General features: G+C 59.4%; 1 protein-coding gene across 1 annotated transcript; it reads left to right on the top strand.

Moving 5' to 3' along the window:
• Positions 1 to 7843: 7843 nt before the first annotated feature.
• On the top strand, positions 7844 to 9187 carry ADRA2B (adrenoceptor alpha 2B). The gene has a single exon (XM_060027693.1). The coding sequence runs from the start codon at positions 7844 to 7846 to the stop codon at positions 9185 to 9187; it is 1344 nt and encodes a 447-aa protein (XP_059883676.1).
• The last annotated feature ends 17906 nt before the right edge of the window (positions 9188 to 27093 follow it).

The following is a 27093-nucleotide window of genomic DNA, read 5'->3' on the forward strand; positions in this document are numbered from 1 at the left end:
GCTATTTTGGGGAACCCTGCTCTGCCAGGAGCCCGTGCACCCAGAAAACGCTTCATAAGGACACCCAGAGGTCAAACCTGTGGCTTCTGCCCCCAAGTGGGAAGGGCATTCTATGCTCAGGGTGGCCAGGTTGTACAACCCTTGGCCCCTCTAGGCAGCACCCCTGTCTTCCAGCCCCTCTGGCTACCCTGTCTAAGGCCCAGGCCTCTCCCTCTGCTCCTTGCTTCCCTGTCATGTTCCCCCAAGAGCTCCTGGGGACAGAGGGACCCTCTAGGTCTGTCGGGGGAAGGCAGGCCTGCCGGGGGATTTCTGACTCTGCCTGCTGCCATCTCCTGCCCCAGCCCTGGGGGAGTCTGGGAATGGGAGATGACCTCTCCAGGGCTCTAGGGACAGGGATCTGGAGGGGTGGTCCTCCCTGAAGGCCTCTGGGACCCCTCCTGTAGTTGAGGCCCAGCACCCCAGCATGGGCTAAGGGTACCTCTCCCTCTCCCTCGGGTCGGCCCTGGGGGAGGGGCACCCAGTGGCTGGGACCCTGGGAGCAGCAGCCTTGCTCCCTGATGTCCGAGTGCTGGGAATGTGGCTCTGCAGCCAGAGCCTCCAGCCCTGCTCTCCAGGAGGCTTTCAGAGCCCAACTTCCTCCCCTGCCACCCAGGGAGACGAAGAGGTGGCGGCCCTCCAGGACTGCACGTGGGAAACGGCCAGAACCCGAGGACCCTGAAGTCAGGGCTCAAAGCTGCTGTCACCCCGCGTTGCTGTCTCCAGGAACCTGGTCTCTGTCCGACACCTGCCCGCCCCTCCCGGGGACTTGGCCCGAGGAGGCCCCGGAAGGTGGGAAGGGGCTGTAGGGTCCCCTTGCTGGTCTGTCTTCAGCAAAGCCCACTCATCAGCTCCTGGCCTCCCCCGTGAGGGCTGTTCTCGGGGCAAAGAAAGTCTCCAGGGATGCCAGTGAGCAAGCTGGGGGCCCCCCAGTGGTGCTGTTCTCGGGGCCCGCCTGGGGTAGAAGGGAAGCAGGAGCCCGTGCCCATCCCAGTGGGACCAGGTCCCTCAGGTGTCTTGGGAGAAGGTAGAAATAAAGTTGGGAACTTGCTCCAGGAGTCCGGTGCTGACTGTTCTGACTACCTCATACCCGAGTGCCTTGAAGCCTCCCGATGGCCTGGGACCCTCAGGTGGTGAGACCCATATTCCAGAGGAGGGAAGAGACTCAGGGAAGCAAATGGTTGTGCCCAAGGGAACAGGGCTGTGCAGCCGTGCAGGGCTGTGGCGTGCCCTCTGCCAACCTCTTCACTGCATCAGGGGGCCTGGAGCCCCTGTGCTCAGTCTATCTTGGATTTCAGTCTTGAGTCAAGGATTTTCTGAGACTGAACAAGGGCCTGATCTCAGGTGTTAGTGTCAGGGAAGGATCATGGTTGGGGGTGCTCTCCCAAGTCTTGCGCCCAAACGTGGGACGTGGGGTATCAGAGTTTAGAGTAGGGGAGCAGAGGCTCTGGCCACAGCAGGGTGACAGCTCCCCTGGGAGATTCCCAAGCAAAGACTTTGGGCCAACCCTAGGATAGAGAGAGTACACATACCCATTCATCAGAAATAAGTGTGGCTGTGTCACGACCTGTGGGCCTCTGATACCCAGCTGGGGTTTCTCGGTGGCCACGCTGGGTCAGAGAAGGCCATGTGCTTTGTGTGCTGTGAGGCCCTCCCAGCTCAGAGGCTGCCTCCATTAAGATGTGGCTTTTGATCTTGGACTCTGGGTTCTCCAGAGAGGGAGGTGGGGCTGGCTGATCCTATTGGCTCATGGGGAAGACTGCTTACTCTTTCTTTGCGGGTGATCAGGGACGAAGCTGTCCTTGTCCTCTCCTTGCCTATCACTACAGAGCCCAGGCCCCAGGCCAGCTCTGGGCCCAGGCCTGTTCCATGAGCCCCATCCTTCCTGTGATGCTCCAGCCCTGGTCCAGCCCCTGGAGCCCCAGCACGGAGGGTGTGATATGTATGGGGCCCTGGGGTGTCAACCAGAGCCCGGTGGATAGCCGCCACCTCCCAGAGTCTACAGCCTATTCTCCAATCCCCAACCACACAGCAATGTGGGCTCGCTCATCAATTTATTCACTCATCCAACACACATCTATTGTTTTTCTTTTGTGTTTTTTTGCGATACGCGGGCCTCTCACTGTTGTGGCCTCTCCCTTTGAGGAGCACAGGCTCCGGACGCGCAAGCTCAGCGGCCATGGCTCACGGGCCCAGCCGCTCCGGGGCACGCGGGATCCTCCCAGACCGGGGCACGAACCCGCGTCCCCTGCATCGGCAGGCGGACTCTCAACCACTGCGCCATCAGGGAAGCCCCAACACACATCTATTGAATCTAGGTGCCAGGCAGGCTCTGTTATAGGCACTGGGAATAACTTGGGAAACAAGGCATGTTTTCTATTCCCAGTTTATTCAGTGACAGGGAGAGGGATGGACAGTAAACAGGCAAATAAAGCATCTGGGATTCGTAAGTGATGGCGGAGGGCGAGCATTTCTATAGGCTGTTGGCATTTCACCTGAGACCTGAATGGCAGGAGGCTGCTACCCTGGGAACATCCAGGGAAAGAGCAGCCGGTGCAGAGGCCCTGAGGCAGGAAGAAGCAAGGTGTGTCAGGCCAGTGCGAGTGGGATGTGTGCGCGTGGATGGGGGGAGACAGGCAGGGCCTGGTCAGCCAGAAAGTGATGGTTTTATTTCACGAGCAACAGGGAGCAGCTGCTGGAAGGTTCTAAGGAAGGGTGTGACAAGATCTGATTTAAAATTTTAAAAGTCAGGCCGGATACTCCCTGGAAAACGAATTGGAATCGGGAGGAACAGCTGGTAGCCACGGCAGTTGTGCAAGTGAAGGTGATGGGGGTCATGGAAAGGGGCAGAAGTGGGTGCTTTGGGAGTATGTTTTGGAGGTTGAGGCAAGTGCACTTGTGGTTGGATGTAGGGGCTGAGGGCATCTCAGCAGTGAGAACTGAGGGGAGAGACCTGGTTCAGCGGGAATGGGCGTGTGAAGTCTGAGGCTACTAGATGTCAAATGGGTGGGTCAGGGAGTGTGTGGGGTGGTGTCCTGGACCTTGTAAGATGTTTGGTAGCATCTTTGGCCTCTACCCACTAGATGCCAGTAGCAACCCCCTTCCTCCTGTGGTTAAAGTCAAAAGTGTCTGCAGATATTGCCAAATGTCCCTAGGAAGGGGCAAAAATCACTCTGTGAGAATCACTGATTTAGGATTTGGGAGAAGGAAAGGAAACTGAGAAGTGGCCTGTGAGGAGGGAGCAGAGTGTCCCCCAGGAAGGGTCCATCATATAAAACGCTGCTGAGAAACAGTAAGAACACGACTCAGAATGAGCCTGGCACTTGGCGCCGTGGAGTCACAAATGACCCGCCAGGAGGAGATTCAGTGGAGGGGGGGGTGCAGACGTCCTACAAGGGTGAAGGGGAGAATGTGAGGGATTAGAGACAATGACCAGGCAAACGAGAAGGTGGCAGCTGCAGGGGGGGCATGGAGGGCTTCTTAAGGAGGGGGCTGGCCCTTAGAGTGGGGGAGTGATAGCTGGTGAGGGGGTAATTGAAGGAGCAGAGTCCTGGGGGACATGAGAGGGGTTGGGGTCCAGGGCATATGCCAAGGACTTGCCCTAAGAGTGGAGATGCAGCTCGGATACAGGTGCGCTTGGGGGATGGGTGCCTGCCAGATGGCTTCCATTTTCCCTTAAGTACAAAGCAAAGTTACAGCTTACAGGTAGGGGGCGGGCAGGAGGGGGACGCCGATTGTGAAGCATGGGTAAGTGAGCCCACTAGGGAAGTCTAGAGATCTGCGGTCGTGAATTTAAAGCGAGGCCAGTCGATGCAGTGCGTGTTTTGCTCTGGAAAAAGCAGCTGCTTGGTCAAAGGCAGGGCGGATGATTTAGGTTTGACCAGGGTTGGGGTTTTGTCGGGAGAGGGGTGACGGAGGGAGGGAGAATGATTGACTTACATCACACAGGGCACGACTCAAGGGTATGGGGAGGCGGGGAGGCTGGGTCATACAGGGTGGTCTGGGGTAAGGGTCCCAGGGGTTTGAAAGGCTGGAGCTTCTGGTGAAAGCTGGCGGGGGGCGGGGGTGAAGCCTGGTTGGGGATCATCCCCATGGGCCCTCAGGGCAGGGAGGGCAGCACCTTGAGCTGCTGGAACCCTGGCCAAGGAGGCAGAGGGGCCAGTGTCACCTTTCAGACCTGGAGAAGTGGTTCCAGGGCTTTCAACTAAGATGGCCCAACTCTTGCTGGGCTCTCACAGCCAGGGATGGGACAACTGTCTCCCCTTTCTTTGGAAAAGATGCTACTAGGTCACCTTTCCCCCATGGCCCCTCTTTCCAAGGACATCCCTTGGGGGCACCTTCATTTGGGTACCACCTGTCTAAGAAAAACTCAAGTGTATGTCATCTGCTGATGCCTGCTACCATTACTCTTCACCTTTCAACAATCTTGGCCAGGTACTGGGGACAGAGAAGCGATGTCTGCTCTGAGGGAGGGGGTGGTGCAACAAACCATCGGACTCCATCTCGCTCTGGGCGTGAAACTGGCACCGAGGGAGGGCAGGGTAACTCCTTCTGCCTGAGAGGCGGTGACAGGTGAGCAGACCTTGAAGACAGAGTAGGGGTCCACCACGCACAGAAGGACGGGTAAGGAGGGCGTTTCTGGCAGAGCAAACAGCCCCTGGAAAGGACTAGAGATATGGGAGCTCAGGGCACGTCCGGGGACCAGCACGTAGCCTGGTGTGGCCCGGAAGGTGGGCCAGTGCCTGTCACTGCCTCCCCCTCCCCCTAAACGTGGCTGAGAGTAATCTAGGCAGCTCCTGCTGCTGGCTGGTTGTAGATCTGGGACTGACTCTGCCAGCCCTGGTGGAGCAGGATGAGGGAAGGTCAGATCTAGTTCGGGAAGCGCTGAAGGAAGCCCTGCTGGGGCCCGAGGCTCTGATTCATGCAGGGCTCGGTGGAGCAGGCAGCTGGGGACTGTGGGTGTGTGGGGAGATGAAGACCACAGAGAGGAACGGGAATTGAGTTACGTAACAGTGTCCCCTGCCCCGAGAGCCAGCCGCTGGTCTTGGGCGTGGGTGGGGCTGGGAGGCAGCGGCGGGTGGCACAGAGCCTGGGTGGTGGCTCAGCCTCAAGGGTTCCTGTAGACTCTCTCTGGCTGTCCTCAACCTAGGCTGGTACCCAGCAGGGCCCGGTGCTGCCCCTTCAGGGAAGGCCCAGGTGAGAATCAGCATTGATCTGTAGGGCAGAAAGGATGGGGTGGGGTTGGTATAAGCAGCCCTGGCCTCAGTTCCTGCAGAGGCCTGGAGGCCCGGCCTTTCAAGGAAAACAAGCCAACAGACAAAAGGCTGCTGCTGACTGCAGTGTCTGGGGAGATGCCCACCGGCCCCCCAGCCCGAGAATGATGGGAGAGGGTGAAAAATGGTCCTTCTCAAAGCCCATTTGGGCCACCAGGGTGCTGAGATTCCCTGCCGTGGGACAGGGAACCATGGGGACAGGCAGGAACTTGCTTAAGCGGCTGCTTCCCCAGATCCAAAGGCCACCCCTCTGTCCTTCCTCAGGGAAGGGGTTTCTGAGGCCTCTCCATCCCTGGCGACCGTGGGGTGGAAGCCCAGCAAGTCGAAGGATGCATTCATGGAACCTGTCTCTGGAGGGGGCAAGGGAGGCTGGCCGCCTCTCCAAACCTAGCCTAGGTAGTACCTACCCCACCAGGCTGTAGGCACTCTCATCTAACAGGGGAGCTGGGTAGGCTGGCAACAGGCAGGGAGAGCCCAGGATCAAGGAGGATGTCCCTCAGTTCTGCCATGTGGCTGGGGGGGGGGGTGGGTACCACCTGTCTGAGCCTGGGTAGGGGTGACACACTGTGGGCACCTTGAGGTCACACGCTCTGCTCCCATGAAGATGGAGCAGGCACGCTGGATCAAGGTCATGTCCTTTGGGGGAGACTTACTTTCAGAAGTGGATTGATGCTTTATACAGAGGATGCCATGCACAGCTGTGGGCTAGCAATATAAGGCCCGGGTCTAGGCTGCGGTTACAGCATTAGGGGCTCCGGAAACGGTGAAAAAAGCGCCCTTGAGGCTGCCCAGGCTGGCGCTGGTGGCAGTGGCCACAGGGAGCGTGGGTAGGGGGAGGGTGTGTGACGACCGCCGGTCCTGCGCAGCTCTTTGAGGCCAGAGTGAGGTTAGGGTGCGGTGTGTGCTTAGTCGGGAATTTCTTCTCACCCCAACTGCTTTTTCCAGGGCTACTCCAAGGGGGGTGCGTAGCCTGCGGGGTGGGGCGGAGTCAGCAGGACTGGAGCAGGGAGGGGGGTCCCTACAAATGCAAAGGGAAGCTCTTCCCTTCGAAGCTGCCCCTGAGACCAATATTTTCTCTGAATTGTGTCAAAAAGACCCCGCCCTTGACTAGGTCTCCCTGCTCTGCACCAGGGGACATCCTCTTCCTACTGGTCATGATGTCGGAGTTTGCAAGCCCCCTCCCCCGCGCCTCCCGCCCCCGCCTCCGCCTGAGTCTCAGTTGTTGAGACTCGGGTCCAAGCCAGTTTTCTTTCTTACCTCTTTGCCCTTAATGGAGGAAACTGAGGCAGCTGCAGGAGAAACGGGAAAGCTGAAGTCGTCAATCGCAGGCTCTGAGTACTCGCTTGCCCCCCGCCCCGGGCTTGGGAGCCTTCTCAGTGGCCCCGGGACGCGGCAGGCGACGGGTCCTGGGGGCCGCGGACGAGCTCGGCAGGCGGGTGGCGGCAGGGGGCGCTCACCACCTGGCCACGCGCGCCTCCTCGGGCTCCGCAGGCCCGACGGAGTCCAGTCTGTGCGGAAAAGCATTTGGGGAAGGGGTTCCCAGCAGTCTCTCGGCTCACCTCACGCCCTCCGCTGGGCTTCTTTCCTCGCGGGCTCCGGTCAGCGGGTGTGGTTTATTATGCTCCAGCGCCCCGACACACCCACCCACCCTCGCCTTGGGGCTCTTGGGTGGTGGGAGGGGAGGTCTGCTCGCGCCCACCGTCCTAGACCCGGGGGCTCGGTCCTAGCCCCGCAGTCCTCAGGAGAGACGTCCCGCCTCGGCGCCCGCGGACCCGCCAGCGCCGCGTCCCAGCTCCCCGCGTGCACCGACCCTTCCACTTCTGCCAGCATCCTTCCCTTGGTGCCGAAGACCCCAGACGCCGGGCCCCTCTGACCTGCCGCAGAGCGGAGGCCGGGAGGAAAACGGAGTAGGGGTGCCAAGGCGGAGGCCGGGGGCGCCGGGAGGCTGCGGTCCGCCCACCCCTCAGCGAGGCGCACCTCCCACCCACCCTGGGTCTCACCGCCCGCCCCGCCTCCCTTCCCTCCTCCTGCTCCCGCCTCCAGTCTCCTCCCTACTCCAGCCGCGCTCTCTCTCCTCCCCACTCCCCTGCCGCGGCGGACTGCCTGCAGACGCGGCTCCGGGCTAGAGCCGGCGGAGCGGAGCGGGCCTCGCCCTCCTTGCCTCCTCCGACAACCGCCTGCCCGGCCGGCCGGGGCCCCGCGCCCCAGCGTGAGTCCAGCAGCCTCCCGGCGGCGCCCAACTTTCCCTCCGTTCCGGGCGGGGCGGGGACGGCAGCGGGAAATCTTGGTAAACTTCTCCGGGGCAGACGGCAGGGAGCCCGGGCGCCGGTGCAAGAGGATGTAGGAGGGCGGTGGCCGGCCCCGGGCGTCCCCCGCCCTCTTGGCCCCTTTCGGCCTGGCCATGGGGCTCCAGCACCTTCAGCTCAGCCAGGGGGTCGACACCCTCGTCTAGCCGACCTGGGTGGGAAAGCGCTGTCGCCGGCTGTGCACGCGCTGGGCGAGCAGCGCCCCTTCTGGCCGCGTCCGGCCCCGCCATGGACCACCAGGAGCCCTACTCCGTGCAGGCCACTGCGGCCATCGCGGCGGTCATCACCTTCCTCATCCTCTTCACCATCTTCGGCAACGCGCTGGTCATCTTGGCTGTGCTGACAAGCCGCTCGCTGCGAGCCCCGCAGAACCTGTTCCTAGTGTCGCTGGCCGCCGCCGACATCCTGGTGGCCACGCTCATCATCCCTTTCTCGCTGGCCAACGAGCTGCTGGGCTACTGGTACTTCTGGCGCACCTGGTGCGAGGTGTACCTGGCGCTCGACGTGCTCTTCTGCACCTCCTCCATCGTACACCTGTGTGCCATCAGCCTGGACCGCTACTGGGCCGTGAGCCGCGCGCTGGAGTACAACTCCAAGCGCACCCCGCGCCGCATCAAATGCATCATCCTCACCGTGTGGCTCATCGCAGCTGTCATCTCGCTGCCGCCCCTCATCTACAAGGGCGACCCGGCTCCGCAGCCCCGAGGGCGCCCCCAGTGCAAGCTCAACCAAGAGGCCTGGTACATCCTGGCCTCCAGCATCGGATCTTTCTTTGCACCCTGCCTTATCATGATCCTTGTCTACCTGCGGATCTATCTGATCGCCAAGCGCAGCCACTGCAGAGGTCCCAGGGCCAAGGGGGGCCCTGGGGAGGGGGGGTCTAAGCCGCCCCACCCTGTCCCTGGGGAAGTTTCAGCCTCGGCCAGATTGCCAACTCTGGCCTCTCAACTGGCTACTGTTGGAGAGGCCAATGGATGCTCCCAGCCCACTGGGGAGAAGGACGAGGGGGAGACCCCTGAAGACCCTGGGACCCCCGCCTTGCCACCCAGCTGGCCTGCCCGCCCCAGCTCAGGCCAGGGTCAGAAGGAAGGTGTTTGTGGGACATCTCCAGAGGAGGAGGGGGCTGAAGAGGAGGAGGAGGGGGTGTGTGAGCCGAAGGCCTCGGCAGCGTCTCCCGCCTCAGCTTGCAGCCCATCCCTGCAGCAACCGCAGGGTTCCCGGCTGCTGGCAACCCTACGTGGCCAGGTGCTCCTGAGCAGGGGCAAGGGCACTGCGGGGGGGCAGTGGTGGCGGCGGCGGACGCAGCTGACCCGGGAGAAGCGGTTCACGTTCGTGCTGGCCGTGGTCATCGGCGTCTTCGTGCTCTGCTGGTTCCCCTTCTTCTTCAGCTACAGCCTGGGTGCCATCTGCCCTCAGCACTGCAAGGTGCCCCACGGCCTCTTCCAGTTCTTCTTCTGGATTGGCTACTGCAACAGCTCGCTGAACCCTGTCATCTACACCATCTTCAACCAGGACTTTCGTCGTGCCTTCCGAAGGATCCTTTGCCGCAAGTGGACCCAGACGGCCTGGTGAGCCCGCCTGCCCGCTGCCCATGTGGGGTTGGTGCCAGGGCCACCCTGCTTCTTGCCCCGTTGTATGTGGCCACCTCCCTAGGGCTTTCTGGTCCCTTCCCTGGTCCTGCAGGCCTCATCCCGGGAACCCCCTCGGAGGGGCAGGGTCTATTTGAAGCCTCCCCTTGCTGGCTTGGCCATGGGGGGCCATCTTCTCCACCCCCTGCCTGTGCACAGGCAGATGGATGAGGCTTGGACCTTCCTGAATGTAGCCGCGGCCAGGCTCCCTCGCAGAACCCCAGACCCCTGCAAACCTTGAGGACCCTGTGTTTTCTGGTTGATCACTTGCTTGTGGCGTTTTGTATCTTTCTCATCTTCCCCTTGAAAAGAGCAGGAAGCCAGCCTTCCGCTTCTTCCAGGAGGGCCTGCTGCTGAGGAAGGGGCAGAAACGATGATGGGCATCCGTGCCGTGTGCCCGTGGTCCCCATTAGACCCTGGGTGGGGGCTTATGGGCTGGCCCCATCTTTGGGCCCTTCTTCTCCTTCCCCCTGCTTTTGGAGTTGTAACTCCAGAACTGCGGATCCTTTTCCTCACCCGGCGCCCCTCTGGGAGGCTGGTGGGTGCATGGATGCCTCCTGGGGGGTGGTCTGGGGGTCTGGCCTCTGCCTCCACGGGAGAGCCCTGATCACTAGCATTTACCGCCTGCAAAACCCAGGGCAACAATAGCTTGCCGCCTACTTGCTGCAGGGAGATGAAAGGCTTCGCGGAAAGTTTTGAGCTCCGTGGGGGAACGCACTAGAGAGCCAGAAAATGTGATTATTCGGGGATATAAAAATCCCCCTTTTCTGGGTTTACCACCGCCTGTCTTCCTATAGACTTTTGCTCTGTGCCTGGGGTGTAAATTCCTACCCCAAACTGGAAGTGGGGAGTCGCAGACAGAACCACGACTTCAGTTAAAGGATTTATTCGAGAATGTGTTCTTATGCCTGCAAAGGTTGGAGTTATTACGCTGCATGACAACTTCTCGACATTTCACCTACAACACCAAGAGGGTTTTCATTGGCTTGGACCCCCCAATGGGGGAGAAGTCTTTTGTCATCAAGCAGGCACATTGTTTCCCCAGGATCGCTAAAAATACCCACCGCATGGGAACGGTCTGAGATGAGAGCATGTGGTGGGGTGCTGGGGCTAGAGCAGGTGAGAAGGGGCCCCATGGACTCCCAGGGGAGCCTCCCACTGGAGTTCCTGGGCAGGGCTCCAAGCCCCAGATAGGTCCCTTTGATGCATAACTGATTCCACCGCAGGTGGGTACCGTCTGTCCATCTCAGACCCAGCCACGTTGCTCCACCCCACTGATGGGCCTCCATGGGCCTCTCCCTCCTGGTCCCCTCGCCCATCCTAGAACTGGCACCTGGAACAGTTGAGGGAATGTGGAGGATGTTTTGCAGTCTTCCGCATGCGAGCGCCTGGCTTCACCATTCAGCCGGTGAGCATCCTGTCTTGGGGGCGGGGCTGAGCAGCACAGGCACTGCTGGCACGCTGATGGGCCTGGCTAGACTTGGAGGGACGCTGAGGGAGTTTTCTGGGGTGGAGAGAATAGAGGGGACCAAAGAGAGTCCCTCCTGGGGTGGGAGGCTGTCCAGTTCATTCCCTGGTCTCAGTGTGAGGCCAGTGCATTGCCTCCGGGCAGGGCTGGGGAGGCTGGGCCCGGGGGAGGGGCTGGTTTATGACATCTGCTGACTGGTCTTGTGTGTGCCCCATGCGACCCCTGCTATCGTTGCCTGTGACTCCCTTGTTGTGATATGCAGGGTTTTTTTTTAAGTCTGAGCTATTTTATCAATAAAGGGATATTTTGTAATAAGCTGTGTCCTCATTGTCCAAGCGCTGCCAGGAGTAGCCATTCCTCACCTGCTTGAGTAGTAGACTCTGGGCATGGGCGCCTTCCCAGGGCCAGTTGCCCTTTCCTCCTCTGGGTGCAGCTGGCTGGTACCCACACACCTGCCTGCCTGCTTTGTCCACTCAGCATCCCTTATCCATCATTACAAGTCAGTGGGGGCGAGAGTCGCCAGGGGAGCCTGAGACTGGCTGCCCGGGAAGGGAAGGAAGGGAGGGCATCCCAGAGGAGATGGCCTTTGGGCAGGGTCTTGGGGGAAGATCAGGAGTGTACCAAGAGGGAAGACGGGAAGGTATCCTGGGCAGGAGAAAGCACAGGCAAAACATGTTGTGATGGTGAATTTGTGGCAGTTCAAGAGTCAGCCTGAAGCCAGCCCTGATGGGCGGGCAGGCACAACAGCTGGGGGCCAGCAGAGGTGGTCAGACACCACCCACATGGGATGGGGGGGACATGGGGAAGGGGAAGGGGGGAGGAGGAGGGGAGGGGGAGGGGAGGGGAGGAGGAGGGGGGAGGAGGAGAGGGGGAGGAGGAGGGGGAGGGGAGGGAAGGAGGAGGAGGGGGAGAGGGAGGGGCAGGGGAGGGGAGGAGGGGTGAGGGAGGGTCACTCTGAGGAATTTTTTTTTTTTTTTTTTGCGGTATGCGGGCCTGTCACTGTTGTGGCCTCTCCCGTTGGGGAGCACAGGCTCCGGACGCTCAGGGTCAGCGGCCATGGCTCACGGGCCCAGCCGCTCTGCGGCATGTGGGATCTTCCCAGACCGGGGCAGGACCGGGGCACGAACCCGAACCCGCATCTCCTGCATCGGCAGGCGGACTCCCAACCACTGCGCCCCCAGGGAAGCCCTGAGGGATGTTTTAAGCTGCTGCCTTCAGCAAGGGGCGGGAGAGTGGGATGGAGCTGCTCCGTGTCAGGCTCTCCAGCACTAAGATTCAGAGCTGGAAGGCCTGCTGACGGCTCCTCTCAGTCTCCTCGCTTCCCAGGTGAAGGGTCCGAGGCCCCAAAGGCACCCTATGAGTTGGGTTAGGAGCTGAGTCCGCCAGGCTTCCTGTCACCGCAGAGAAGGTAGTCTCTGGCCCCCGAACAAGGCTGGCCTGCTTCTGTGGGCAGGGGAGGCCAGGCAGCAGGCTGCTGGCAGGAGCAGGTGGCAGGGGGTGGGGTAGGGCCGATGCCAATGGCAGACCCCAGGGAGGGATGAAGCCCGGGGCGGGGACGGCCCAGATCCGGTGCGGGGAGGCCACCCCCGCCACAGCCAAGCATTCACACTTGAAGGGGCCGTGGCTTCTGCCAGCGGCAACGACCAGAGACTCCAATGTATTCACCATCACTGGTGGACTTGGGGACACAGGGCTTCACTGAGGACGTTACAAGGAAGCCAGGCCCTGCCTTGAGGAGCTCCCAGCGCCTCTCACCAGCCTGTGCACCCACCACTAAGGCGCCGGGCCTGAGGAGGGCGTATCAAGGTAGCTCACCTCTTCCCATTTACTGAGCCCCTGGCTCTTCTGCTGCTTCCGCTGATTACCTCATTTAATCCTTTTAGGTAAGGTAAGTATCAGCCCATTTTATTCCAGGGAAATGGAGGCTTAAAAGGATGCAACAGGGCTTTCCTGGTGGCGCAGTGGTTGAGAGTCCGCCTGCCGATGCAGGGGACACGGGTTTGTGCCCCGGTCCAGGAAGATCCCACATGCCGCGGAGCGGCTGGGCCCGTGAGCCGTGGCCGCTGAGCCTGCGCGTCTAGAGCCTGTGCTCTGCAACGGGAGAGGCCACAACAGTGAGAGGCCCGCGTACGCAAAAAAAAAAAAACAAAAAAAACAAAAAAAACAAAAAGGATGCAATGGCTCACCTGAGGTCATCCATGCCCAAGCTCCTTTTACTGGACCACACTCTCTGCCGTTAGCATGGGAGAAGAGCTCCCCACCCAATCTCTGGAGATGGTGGCAGAAAATTACTCCTGCTAGAGCTGAGCTGTTGGCAGTCCATTCTGAATACATGTCTTGTTTGATCCTCATAACTCTGCTGGGTGTGGCCATTTTACAGAAGAGGAAACTGGGGCTGGCACTGGGTGTTAGGGGATTCTGAAGCTGCATCTGGATGGATTCAGTTGGCAGCAGTGCTGTGATAGACTGCTCATGTCTGTCACTGCTAGGGAATGAGTAAGTGATGGTATGTGTGTCACAGGTTTTCCATTCCTGACAGCTCAGTCCAATCCCTGAATTTTATTAAAGAGGAGACTGAGGCCCAAAAAAGATAACTTGCTTTGGACCTCCCCACCCCCTACTCCATAGCCACGTGGTGGAAGAACCGGGTCTAGAACCCAGGTTGTCTGACTCTGTGCCCACCATACCACAGCTTCATACTGAAGGGATTGTAACCAGGCTCAAAGAGTAACAGGCTCACATTCAGGAACCATCTGCTGACAGTCTGCTACGTACCAGGTCCTGTGCTAGGCTCATCCCCATTTTGCTACCTTATTCAGTTCTCAGATGAAGACACTGAGATACAGAGTCCTGGGGACTTGCCCAGGGTAATACGTGGTGCAGGTGGAGCTGGATCCCAGGACCCCTGGCTCCCACCCTGGCCTTCTCCTCCTCTCACAGCCCGTTCCTGCTGTTCTGTGTAAGTAGCACTTTTGATTTCACCCGGAGCCCATCTGAGAGTTAGTGGGTCAATGAGCTGGGCTCAGATCAGCAGAGATAGGGGGTGAGGATGCAGCCCTCCTTCTCCCAGGAGTAATCCTGGTGAAAGCCCTGGAGGTGAGAGCAGGGACAGAAAACCAGCGGATGAGCCATCTTGGCCAGGCACTTCCACCTTTTGGAGGCCCCTTTCTTAAGATGTCCCTGACCAAAGGGCGGCGCCATTAGAGAAGCCGTGGCGGGGGAGGGCTTAGGAAGACCCCTCCCCTCAACTGCACCCACTCTGTGGGAATCTGGGTCTCAGATCACAGGGGGTACCCTTGAAACAGGGTTTAGACACAGCCCCTGCCTCAGGCCAGCTGCTGAGAAATCAGGGCGCTGGGAATTGCTCTTTGGAGCATTGTTGAAAGATGCACTCCTGACCCATTGGCTCAGAAGGTACCCGTGGCAGGAGGGCCTGGCTGACCTGCCAGCAAGACTAAAGGTGGAGGGGGGCTTGTGGGTTCATCAGGCCCTTGCCCCTCCCCTTCCTGCGCACGATCTCCATCTTGTGTGTTTTGGTGGGGGGCTGCTGGGAAGGGGGTGTGAGACCTTGTCCAGCTACCACTTGCAAATGAGGTTGATGCTGGCTGGGGAGGAGGCATCTACCCAGCTGGGGTTGACACTAGGCAACTTTGTGTTCCTGGTGCAGGCCGGGAGCTCTGCTCAGAGGGCCTGGTTGCTGTGGGCGGCAGGACTGGGGTGGGATTTCCATGCCAGTGAAAATCACTGGGGAGGTGGTGGGGAGGCCGGGGTCATACCCTGCTTCTGCCGTCATCTGTCTAGCGGCCCCCGAGCAGGGCTGGGTCCCTCTCAGAGCCTCAGTGTCCCTGTTTGCCCACAAGGGATTACCCCAGTGGTCCCCGGGTTCCCCAGCTTGAGGATTTATCTCTGCCCCGCCCCCAGCCCAGCTCCCAGGAAGGTCCAGACATGGAGATTCCTGGAGTTAATCAGTTGTCCTTAGAGTCAGGCTCTAAGGATCAGGTCTGTTTTCCTCACCTTTGTATCTCAGTGCAGATGCAGACTGGGTCTGGAATGACCGATCAGTTCAGGGCCCCCTGAATCAGGCAGTGGCGAGAGGCATAATGACCGCTCTGAGTCATTAGGGCCAGTGCCTGACATGCATCATCTGAGATCAGTCGGAGAGATTGCTGTACCCATTGGACAGGTGAGGAAACCGAGGCCGAGGGAGGTTGAGGGACTTTTCTGAGGTCATCCAGAGCCGGCACACAAACCCACCCAACCTACTCTCAACTATGGCGCTCACTCAAGACAGGAGAGCAGGCCCCAGGGCCCCCAGCCCAACAAAGCCCCTGCCCAGTGTGAGCTGGAGGATCTCATCTGCAGAGACCCCACGGCTTGGGGGCAGTCTCCCTGCTGCTGGCACCGGGCAGGCGGTGCGGAGCTCCCACCCCCCTAGGCTCTGCTGGCTGTTATCGGGGGTGGTGGGGGCACTCAGCTAAAATTAGATTCCGGGATTCTTCGAGCTCCCGCATCCGTCCTTTCTTCTGTCGGGCAGCGGCAGCAGTGTGAGGAAGGCTGTTGTCAGAAGGCCAGGGCTGGAAGAAGCCTGGATGTCAGTTTGCACCCTCCCCAGGGCGTGCTGCCTCTGATCTTCTTACACCCTCGCCTGGCCCTTGGCCAGAGTCTCCTGCCCTTGGCTTGGCCTGTGACCATCTAGTGATGGCAGTGACTTCAAAGGGAGAGGCGCCCCCCTCTTAATGCCCGCCCTCTACCCCTGGGGTTCTACCCCTGTTCCTTCCTCTTTCCCCTCTCTCCCCTCCCTTCCCCTCCCCGGCCCTTCCCACTTCCCAGTCCTCAGGAATTTGCTCCCCCTTCTCTCAGCCTCCCCTCTTCCTCCTCCTGGCCCTCTGACTTCTGCCTCTCCTTTGGGGACTGTCCTTACTCTTCCTGGGGCCGGCAGGCTCCGTGGACCATTGTGATGGCGAGGGGATCGGAACACACTGGGGACCCAAAAAGAGCCTCCCTCCCTGGCAAGTCGGGGCTATTTCTGGCCCTGCTGCAGCTTTCTGGGGCTCCTGGCTCCCCGGCAGGCAGAGGAGATGCTGGGTCCCAACTAAGGGTGCGAAGGCCCTGACCTGAGTTCCCTGGGGAGCGGGCATGCCCCTTCTGGAGCTGGCAGGGGTGGGCCCCTCTGATCTCAGAGCAGCTAGGGCTCAGATGGAATGCCACTACCTCCACCTGGATGGGGACCTGGGCTGCTTGAAGAAGGAAAAGGGCCGGACTCTGGCAGTGGGGAGCCCGGGTGTCCCTGTGTCATCCTAGTTCCCACCCCAGCCCAGCTGCAGCTGGGAAGGAGGGAGCGTGAGAGGCTGCCTGAGCCCGCTGCTTGGAGTCCCTGGACACTGGGGGCAGGCGAGGGTTAAACCCGGCCCTCCCCGGGCCAGTGCAGGAGAGGGCTGGGCCGGGTGGTCACAGGCAGCAGGCCCCACTAGGTCCCTGGGTGCCCGTTGTCAGGTACTACTTTGACACAGCTGTCGTAGCTGCAAATCCCAGCTGTGGCCTCTCCACCCCCTTCTGGAGTTAGGGTGGGCACAGGGCTCTGAAGGATTTCCTCAGTTGGTTCAAAAGCACTGGCCAGGGTCCAGACGCTCAGGTCATGGTCCCAGCCAGGCTGCCAAATTGCTGTGTGATGTTAGGCAAATCCCTTCACCTCTCTGAGCTTCAAATTCCTCATTGTCTGGTGGAGTCGGCCTAGAGCATGGTTCAAATGATGTCCTGGGTGCTTCCCCAGGAACCCATGGGCAGGGGCAGAGAGAGGAGGGGGAACTGAGTCAGTGGTCTCTGGCCCCCACCTCACCCCTGTCTTTTTCTGCTTGTGTATTGCTGAGAAAGTGGCTCCCCTACCTGCCTACCAGGCTTCCTCCTCTGCTGGCACTTATGGCCTCCATCCCCTTCCCACCTGAGGCTCATGTAACACCCCTCAGCCACCTCCCTGTCCTGCCCATGACAAATGTGTCCCAGGGAAATCTAGGTGGCATGAAACTTAGAAGGGCCATCTTTTTTATTTTTTTTAATTAAAAAAATTATTTATTTATTTGGCTGTGACGGATCTTCGTTGTGCCTTGAGGCATGCGGGATCCTTTAATTGCGGCATGCGGGATCTCAGTTGCAGCATGCATGTGGGATCTAGTTCCCCGACCAGGGATCAAACCCGGGCCCCCTGCATTGGGAACGCGGAGTCTTAACTGGACCACCAGGGAAGTCTCAGAAGGGCCATCTTTTTTTTTTTTGGTACGCGGGCCTCTCACTGCTGTGGCCTCTCCCGTTGCGGAGCACAGGCTCCGGACGTGCAGGCTCAGCGGCCATGGCTCACGGGCCCAGCCGCTCCGCGGCATGTGGGATCTTCCCGGACCGGGGCACGAACCCGTGTCCCCTTCATCGGCAGGCTGACTCTCAACCACTGCGCCACCAGGGAAGCCCTTTTTTTTTTTTTTTAAATAAATTTATTTTTATTTATTTTATTTTTGGCTGTGTTGGGTGTTCGTGGCTGTGCGGGCTTTCTCTAGCTGTGGTGAGCGCGGGCTTCTCATTGCAGTGGCTTCTCTTGTTGCAGAGCATGGGCTCTAGAGTGCAGGCTCAGTAGTTGTGGCGCATGGGCTTAGTTGCTCCACGGCATGTGGGATCTTCCCGGACCAGGGCTCGAACACGTGTCCCCTGCATGGGCAGGCGGATTCTTAACCACTGCGCCACCAGGGGAGCCCTCAGAAGGGCCATCTTGAAAGATATTCCTCCAAGGCAGGCTGGGTGCTGGTGGAACAGGGGGGTGGGCATGTGCCTGGTGGTGGCAGCAGTGAGCCTGTGCTTGACATTGTGTGTAAAGTAAGGCTGGAAGGGGACTTGAGCTGGGGGTTGGGGGGTCATGGAGGAGGAAGTGAGCTGAGGTCCTCCAGGAGGGGCAGGCAGGGGAGGGGGGGCTCCTGGGGAAAACATGCTCCCATGGGGTCATGGCCTGGAATGACACAAGGAGAAGTTGTGGTTTTTAAGTAACCCCTGCTGTGGCCGCATGTGCCCAGGGGGCCTCCCTGGCAAGGGCAGGGACTCCTCTGCCTGCTACCTGTTCGTCGCCTAAAGGTACAGCATGGCACAGAGCAGGCACACAGGGACATCTGTTGAGCGAGTGAGTTTTCCCAGCAATCTGGGACAGCCTTGGCCTTAGTCACCTAAGGCTGGGAACCCTGCACTCCAGGAATGCATCTCTGATTTGGTGTTTAATTTTTCTGTTTTGTTTTGTTTTGTTTTCCCATAGCTTCCTAGAGAAATTCTGTTGGAAGATTCCATCCTGACCTTGGTTGAGCTACAGGCGGGAGAACTGTCCCGCAGAGCTGGGGAAGCACCGGGGCGTCCCGGGAGGTGATGGCAGGGACCCATCCCGGAGTGTGGATGACTAGAAGGCTGGACAGAGAGGCGACAGGCAGGGAGAGGGCCTGGTTGGGTCATCCCAGTGGCAGCATGAAAGCAATACTTGGATCTGCAGTCAAACCTGGCTCCATCGCCTACTGGCCAGGCGGCCTCAGACGAAGTGCAAAACCTCTCCAAGCCTCCATTTCCTCATGTTTAAAATGGGATAACGTTAACTACCTTAAGATTGGAGAGGTGTGTTGAGAGGAAGAGATGATACATAAAATGTCCTCGTAGAGTGTGGGAGTGCAGAGAGGGCACCGCAAATGGCAGGGCCGTTAAGATTGCTCCTCTGGAAGCCCAGGTCCTCTCCAAGGTGAGCTGGCAGAAGCCCCTGTCTCCCAGGTGTCCCCTGACTCACTGCTCAGTGGCCTGATAGAAGGAGGGTGAACGCTGCCCTGGAAGATGGCCTCATCCTGTGTATGGAATCTCCTCTCCCGGCCTCCTGTCACCCCACGCTCCCATGAGCTTCGGCCAGGATTTCTTTAGTGTGTTGCTGGGAGGGAAGCGTTCTCAGGCAAATGTCAAATACACCACATCTGTGTCTACACCCTTACTACTGTGCCTATGACAGACAACAGTAGCGGAGGCCATCATCTCTCTATGAGCTGAGATGAGGCTATAGGCAGTGCCAGGAAGGCATTCTCAAACTATAGCAGCAGCTGGTGTGCAAACCTAGCAGCTAGGTCTAGGGGGAATCCTGGCCTTGTCCTCTGTGGGCATGGGGGACTGGGCCACCCAGTGCGATGTGAGGGGAGCTACTGGGGATGATAAAGAGAGTCATCTCTGGAGACCTCTAGGCTTCCTGCACTGCTGCTGCAGTAGGGGGTACCCAGGTATCAAATGTCAGCTCCCAGGAGGACCCCAGAGATTCCGAGAAAGCTGCATATGGAAACACAGGTTCCAGCAGAGGGAAGGTCTGGGGGCAGGTTGCAGGGGTCAAGGCCAGGCATCATGGTGGGGATTGGGTGAGGCTGGGGACTTCCTGGGCCTTCACACTTTTTTTCTTTTGGCCGCACCTTGAAGCTTGTGGGATCTTAGTTCCCCAACCAGGGATCGAACCCAGGACCTTGGCAGTGAAAGTGCCGAGTCCTAACCACTGGACTGCCAGGGAAGCCCCTGGGCCTTCACACTTTGGCCTGGGCTGCAGATGGGCAGGAAGAGTGGGAAAGGGATGCTGGGGGCACTTGGAGGTCTTATTCGCTCAGGAGTGTATAAAGTAGGGCAAGGATTGTTCAACGGTCACCCAGCCCCAGGAGCTGAACGGCCTGTCATGCTGCTTATGAGTCTGATCACCTGGTTTGAGCAGATGTAGCTCCCTGTGTTCCAGGAGAGGAGTTTGAGCCTCAGTTCTCTTCACCTGTACAGCGCTCCACAGCAATGGGCCAATCTGGCAGCCCCCATCCATCAATGCGCGTCATTCCCCGCTGCACCTTCCTGGCCCCTCCCCAACCAAGCACTTATCTCACTTCCCTGCTGGAGGTTTTCTCCTCAGCACTTATCTCCAGCAGCATAGTAGCTATTTCACCTACCTACCCTTCCTTATCTTTTTTTTTTTTTTTTGCGGTACACGGGCCTCTCACTGTTGTGGCCTCTCCCGTTGCGGAGCACAGGCTCCAGACGCGCAGGCCCAGCGGCCATGGCTCACGGGCCCAGCCGCTCCACGGCATTGTGGGATCTTCCTGGACTGGGGCACGAACCCGTGTCCCCTGCATCGGCAGGCGGACTCTCAACCGCTGCGCCACCAGGCAAGCCCTATCCTTCCTTATGTTTTTCCCCTCCTGGACTATAAGCTCCACGAGGGCTGGGATATTTATCCGTCTTCTTCACTGCATATTCCAGGACTGACAGTGCCTGGCAAATAGTGAAGATGTAAGGGCTGGCTGGTCAGCTGCCCTGACACCAGTCTCCAGGGTGCTAAAGTGTCCCTGGAGACGTGGTGAGGTGGAGAAAGCTATAGTTGTTGGAACTCCTCCCGGGGAGGGAAGAATAGTAGAGAGATATGGGCTGTTGGCTGAGCCATCTTTGGGGAGCTGGGCAGGCTGGCTGTGAGTGAAGCGTGCAAGTTTGGGGCTGAAGGGAACTGCTGGGACTGTGCAGGTGGACAGAGGCTGCCCCCGGTGATGCCTACTGCCCCCCATAACCGTCTTGGCTGCAGTCTTGGGATGGGCAGTCCAAAATAAGCAGTTTGGAGGGCCCTGTGCTGAGCCGACTTAGACATCTGCGTTCCTTCCTGCCCTGCTTGTCCAGTGCGCTGACCTCTGTACCAGGTTTGAAGGGCTGCAGAGAGAGTCAACACCACCCTGAACCCTGGGAGCCGCGATGTGTGTAGGGGTCCAATGGGCAACGGAGAGGTCTCCAGTACAAGGTTACAGAGCACTGAGGGACGGAGTGCAGCAGGGGCTGAGCCTTGGTGGGGGTAGGAAGCTGGGAGGAGGCCTGCTGGAGGCCACACTCCACAGAAGACTAGTGGCTGCTATCTCAGGCAGGAGGGGGTTGCAGGAGGGAGTGAGCAGGGGGGGTGTACTGTCCAGCCGATGGCTTGGGTGTGTGGTCCCTCACGTTCTGAGATGCCTGCTGGTCCCAGGCTGCCCCCCAGGGGCAGGGGATAGGACCGGGGGAGGCCCGGGGCCAGCAGCCCTGCTCCAGAGGCCACAGACTAAAAATAAGTAGGGATGTCGGGTGTCCTGGCTCCAGGAAGTGGGGAAGAGAGTTGATTGTCAGGAGGAGGGGGAGGGGGAGGCAAAGCGGGGGAGACACAGTCACAGCGGGAGGCAGCCCACAGGCTGGGTTATTTTCTTCTCTGGGCCCAGAAGTCCCTCAGGCCGCTGCTCCCGGGGTCTGGGTGAGTGCCACTGGTCTCTGTGGACCTCTGGGTGTCCCCGGACCCCTGGCTGCCTGCCCAGCACCCCATTTCCCATGTACTCCTTTGAGACCCAGTCAGTGGAGAGCAGAAGGTGGGAACTGCGTGGATGAAGGAAGGAGAAAGGGACCAGGTTACAAAGACCCTGCTAGGAGGAAAGGAATGAATCTGGGGCGTCAGTTTCATCTCTACCCTCTGTCCTGCAGGTGCAGAAACGGGGCCGGCCGGTTTAGGGACTGTCACGTAGCCAGTCAGAGCAGGTCTCCCAAACTCAGGTCATGGCTCTCTGGAGGTTGGAGGGCTTCAGCTCAGATACGGCACAACCGCCGCCCATATGCCCTTAGAGAAGGGGCAGGCGCAGGGCAGGCAGTGGGGAAGGGCCGGTCCGCAGTCGTGGTACCAGGCCGGTGTGCGTGGGTGGAGGTTTGAGGGCAGGCTGGCACCAGCTGCCCCACAAGTCATCAGGGTTCCCATGACACCCACCTCAGCCCACCCGCCAGGCTGCCAGACCCCTCTAGGGCTTGGCTTGTCCTTGACACGCATCCCCCTCTGCCCTGCACCCTGGGGACTGGGAGTGGCTCTGCAGATGCCGAGGGGTAACCTGGTGAGCCTGGCGCCCTCGGCCCTTCGGCTCAGGGGCGAGGACAGTGTGGAGCCCACCTCTCACCCTGGCTGCAGGGCTCGCTGGGGTGATAAGGCTGCAGCCCCTCGTGTCCTGACTCTGGGTGCCCTGACCTCTGGCCTGGGGTGGGGACTCAGAAGATGCAGCCCCCCCTTACTCTGCCCGGGCTTCCTTGCCCCCCTCCGTATACCAACTCCCCTAGACTCGGATCCAGCCAGTGACGAGTACACCCCGCTTCCCTTCACCCCCCTTCCCATCCTCCTTTCTCATCCTCACTCAGAAGTCTCCGTTGGGGTGAATCCTGACCACGCAGGGGTTACTTGCCCTGGCAGCTCCATGCAGGACGGTGCTTGCTCCCCTGGGTGCCTGGGGCTGCTCACCTTGCCCCCCCACCCCCCATCACAGTTGTGAGAGTGCTGTGAGCCCCTTAGGTGGCCAGGCCAGGCTCTGTGCCACCTGCATCTGCAGGGACGGGCCTGCATGGTGGCTGGGGGCACTGGAGGGACCCCCGTGCAGGGACATCAGCCCCTTTATTCTATCTTCTTGATTCCTCCTCCTCGTAACGTTCCTCTTCTTTTCCTTTTTCTCTAGAAAGGCTTGAAATCCTCAGCCCCGCCTCACCAACTGCAGTCAATTCCCTTAGTGATCTCTCTCTCTCTCTCTCACACACACACACACACACACACACACACACACACACACACACACGCTCCTTCTCCCCCACGGATCCACTCCACAGCAGTAAGCAGCTTCTGGGAGCCCCCTGCCCCTTGGTTCTCTCCCCTCCCAGCTGGGTCAGGCCTCGGCCCTGGCTAGCCCTTCCAGGTTCTAGGGGCTGTTTCAGGGACATGCTGGGGTCTGGGTCTCATCCTTGGGGAAGCTCCCTCAGGATGGGCCTGGAGGGTGTTAAGAGGGCCCTGCTGTCATCCTGACGCCAGCTAGGCAGAGCTCTGAAGGCCTGTGAAAGGCCAGCGCCTCATCCTCCCAGAGACCGGGATTACTAACAAACGTGCCCTCTGCAGAGGCCGAGCACGCACTTCCCAGCTGCCCACTCATCGCAGCCCGGCGCTCCCTTCCTTCCCCTAGGCGCTGGGAGCTGGGATGTCCCACCACCCCCTCGGTCTGGTGACCTTGAACGGGATGTTTGTCTGCAGGCTCTGTGGATGTGAGGCCAATGGCTCAGAGGATGGAAGCAGAAGGGGCACCTGTGGACACACAGGCTTCCTAACGGGGGCTGCCCTCGACAGCAGGGAGCTGGATGGGAGGCTTGGCCTCTGAGGTCTCCAAGCCCCCAGACTCAGAACCCCCAGCAAACAGAGCCCAGGCCCTGCAGTCACCCTGCAGAAGTTCCCTAATTCCTCGAACCCTGGCGTGTCCAGCGAGTTGCTTTGCCACCCGCCCCGGCTCAACCAGGCCTGGAGCAGCCCCAGAGCTGCCCATCAACAGGGCGCTGGGGCTGGCATCTGCCCCTGACCAAGTGGGGTCCTTGGGGATGTCACTTCTCTCAGCCTGTTTTCTCATGTCTAAAATAGAAGAATTATCTCGAGACAAAATGGGATGGTGTCTGCACAGAGCCAGTGCATTGGACGTTTTGTTCCCCTCTTTCTTCTCACTCACATATGCTGTCTCTGACCCTTTCCAGAAGGTGCTGGAGGGTGAGGTGTTCAGGGATAGCCCATCTCTAGGCCTGCCCATGTCCTGGAAATCATCTGGGGAGGGCCTGCGCTGAGCAGCAGAGTGGACTTCAGAAACCAGCTTATTTGCTGTGTGACCCCAGAAAAGTTACTCGACTTCGCTGACTCTTGTATTGTCATCTGTAAAATGAGGGCCCTGCTGTGCCTCACTCACTGGGTCGTGGAGAGAGTTAAGGTGAGATGCTGTTGCAGAGACAGTGCCTGTGTTTGCTATCAGGCTAGGCAGGATGGAAAGGAGGCAAGGCCTGGGGAATTGCAGTGTGGCTCAGAATTTTGCCCTGGGGAGACTCTTGGACTGGAAAGGTCCTGGCCAAGCTGAGGCTGAGGTGAGGGCCTGGGATGGGGCGGGGCAGATGGGGGCCTGGGGCTGCCCTTGAGACACCCCCTCCCTGGGCTGCAGCAGCAGCCAGGACGGCTCCCTCTTCCCTCTGTTATTCACGAGTAATTGCCCTAAATGCTACATCTGTTGTCATGACAACATATTACCCATCTTTAGGTAAAAGCACTGTTTGCAGGGAGGTCAGGCTGTCTCCAGCCCCACCTCAGGGCTCCGCGGCTGGTCCCCTCCCTCTCACCTCCCTCCTTCCATTTGGGCCTTTTGGAGAGGTCACTGCTGTTTTCTACATTTGCAGAATTTTTCTGTTCCTTTTGTCTTCTCTGTCTCACTTTGGGTCTCTTTCCTCCTCCTCCCTTCCCTCATTCTCTCTCATCTCCTCCTTTCTCCCCTTCTCTTTGCTTTTCCCTGGATCCTGAGCCTCTTTCCTTTTTTTTTTTTCTTTAAGAAGATGTTGGGGGCTTCCCTGGTGGCGCAGTGGTTGGGAGTCCGCCTGCCGATGCAGGGGACGCGGGTTCGTGCCCCGGTCCGGGAAGATCCCACATGCCGCGGAGCGGCTGGGCCCGTGAGCCATGGCCACTGAGCCTGCGCGTCCGGAGCCTGTGCTCCGCGGCGGGAGAGGCCACGGCAGTGAGAAGCCCGCGTACCGCAAAAAAAACAAAAACAAACAAAAAAAGAAGATGTTGGGAGTAGGAGTTTATTAATTAATTAATTAATTTTTGCTGTGTAGCGTCCTCGTTTCTGTGCGAGGGCTTTCTCTAGTTGTGGCAAGCGGGGGCCACTCTTCATCGCAGTGCGCGGGCCTCTCACTGTCTCGGCCTCTCTTGTTGCGGAGCACAGGCTCCAGACGCGCAGGCTCAGTAGTTGTGGCTCATGGGCCTAGTTGCTCTGCAGCATGTGGGATCCTCCCAGACCAGGGCTCGAACCCATGTCCCCTGCATTAGCAGGCAGATTCTCAACCACTGCGCCACCAGGGAAGCCCCTGATCCTCTTTCTTAATTTCCCTCGGTCTCTGTCTCTCTCTCCCTCCTTCTCCCCAACCCTTGGGTGCAGCAGGATAGCATGAAGGTGGGTGGGGTAGAGCCTGCTGGCTGGAATGGGTCTGCTGCTCGGGGAGCCTCAGGAAGCCTGTGGGGCTCCCTGGTGTGGAGCAAGGTGAGCCCAGGGTAGGCTTGCCCCGAGAGCCCCCAGCCTGTACGGTGTGTGGTCAGCAAGGCCTCCAACTCTTCCTGAAGAAGTGCGGGCCCAAGGAGCTGCCTTTATTCTTCCACCCGCTGCCCCCTGCCTGTCCCTCTCTGGGGCTCCAGCCTGATGCTCCCCTGCCAGGGGCTCCCCTGCCAGGGGCCTCACACACTTACTGAGTGCTCAGCACACACTCGGCACCATCCTAAGAGCATCCACACACGATGCCTTGCAACAGCTTCAGGAGGTAAGTGGCATTCTTCCATTTTACAGGCCAGGATATGAAAGATCAGAGAGGTTAAGCAACTTGCTCAAGACCACACAGCTAGTCAGTAGAGGAGACAGGATTTGAAGTTCCATTCCAGAGCCGATGCTCTTAAGCACGGTGCTCTAACGATGACACTATTCACTGAGCGCTCGCTAGGTGTCGGGCGCTATGCAGTTAGCAACAATTGGAACTCCTTGAGCCCCCACGGAAATCCTACAAGTTGGGACCATGAGCATCTGTTTCACCAACAAGGGACTCAGGACATAAAGAGGTCAAGCACATTTCTCAAGGTCACACTGTAGTCAGGGATGGGGGCAGGATTTGAACATGGGTCTTTCTGCCTCCAGACCCTAAGCTCTTAACTCTGAGAGCTGTTGTCACCCCTCTTTCTCTTTTGTGGGGAGGAGGCCACAGCAGAGGGAGGACTGCGTCTGAGGGACAAGGGCACGGCTGCCCATGCATCCAAGTCCCTTCTTCACCTGCCTGATCCCCAGTAAAGTCTCCTCTGGGCCCCACCAGGGGTGTTTTCTGGGAATCAGAGGAGGAAGCCACGTGGTGATAGGCAGGTTCCGGGCAAGTGGGGAGAAAGTTCCAGGTCACCAGGAGAGGCCCCTGATCCCATAGCTCCAAGGCAAAACACAGCATGGCACGAGCACTCCCGGGGCTCCCATCACTGGACCCAAACCCCCAGGATCTCGGGGGCCAGGAGGGCTGACATGTGGCTGGGGAGCCCGAACTGTCACAGGCTGTGGGACTCTGGCTTCCGGACACGCTCTCCTGGCCTGAGCCGGCTAGGAACATCCACAGCCCTTCTTGCCCCATTGCTCCAGTCCCTGGAGAGCAGCTTGGGCTTGGAACACACTGTCCCGAAGCACGGCTGTCAGGATGATGGAGAGGCAGGTTATTTTTAACAGCTGAGACTCATGAACAGACAGGGCCTCTTCCAGGCTGGGGGAAGAGATGTTGACGGAGGATGGGGACCAAAACTCCAGGTCCCCCCCCGCAATCCCACCACCCACCTGCTCCATCCTCCTTGCTCCTAGGCCTGAGGGCCCACAGACTTTTCGGCAGGCCCTGGGCTTAGCAGGATCTTTGGGCAGAGGGTGGATGCCACCTGGCTGTCCGCTCCAAGGAGGACCTGGCAGTGGTGGGAACCACAGAAATGCCCCCCGCCTCGGTCCCCAAAGCTGTAGGTCTAGGAGCTGATCAGGGCTCGTGTCACCCATAACTGCAGGGTGCCCAGGCCTGGCCTGGCCTTCTCTGTCCAGCTCCCGCCAGGCTCTTCTGTGCCTCTGAAGGAAGGGGCTCCTTCTCTAGACTCCCCAGGCCTCTTCTCAACTTGAGCTGGAACCCATGGTATGATGAAGTGTGGGCCCTGTCACGGCCCCAACTTCCTTAGACACCTCAGAGCTGTCTCCTGCTGGTCCTAACGTGCCGTTTACTGGGTCAAAGGACACCCCATCACCTTTCACCAGGATGTCTTATGGAAGCAGCCTGCAGCTGGGTGTGAGCTCTGGGCTGGGGGACCAGGACCTGGTTTCTGCCCCGCACGGCTGCCAGGTTGCATCCCTCCTGCTCCCTGGGCCTGGGGCTCGTCACTGAGGCCGGGGCAGTGGGAGAAAAAATGCTCCCTAAGCCCCTTCTTGCCTGAGGCCCAGGCTGAGTCCACCCCAGGGTTCAGGCCTGACCAGCCAGGTCCCGGAGATGCCTGATGGGTGAATGCCAGTTTTTAACAAGCCCTCCACTTCTGGGAGGACCCCTCCCCCCTCTGCGCTCAGAGGGGCTTTTTGAAAGATTACTCAGGTCAGACAGAAAAGTGCGCAGCCCGGGGGCTGTTTCCATATGTGTACCTCACCCAGATCAAGGTGCAGAGCGTTTCCTTCACTCCAGAAAGTCTCTTGTCCCCCTTCCCAGCCAATATCCCCGGGAGAGAACATCGTTCTGACTTCTATCACTGTAGATTAGTTTTGCCTGTTCTAGAA

The sequence above is a fragment of the Delphinus delphis genome, chromosome 12 (assembly GCF_949987515.2).
Source record: "Delphinus delphis chromosome 12, mDelDel1.2, whole genome shotgun sequence".
NCBI lineage: Eukaryota > Metazoa > Chordata > Mammalia > Artiodactyla > Delphinidae > Delphinus > Delphinus delphis.

Coding starts and splice junctions, on each gene's coding strand:
- ADRA2B (XM_060027693.1), top strand. CDS start 7,844: ATGGACCACCAGGAGCCCTACTCCGTGCAGGCCACTGCGGCCATCGCG.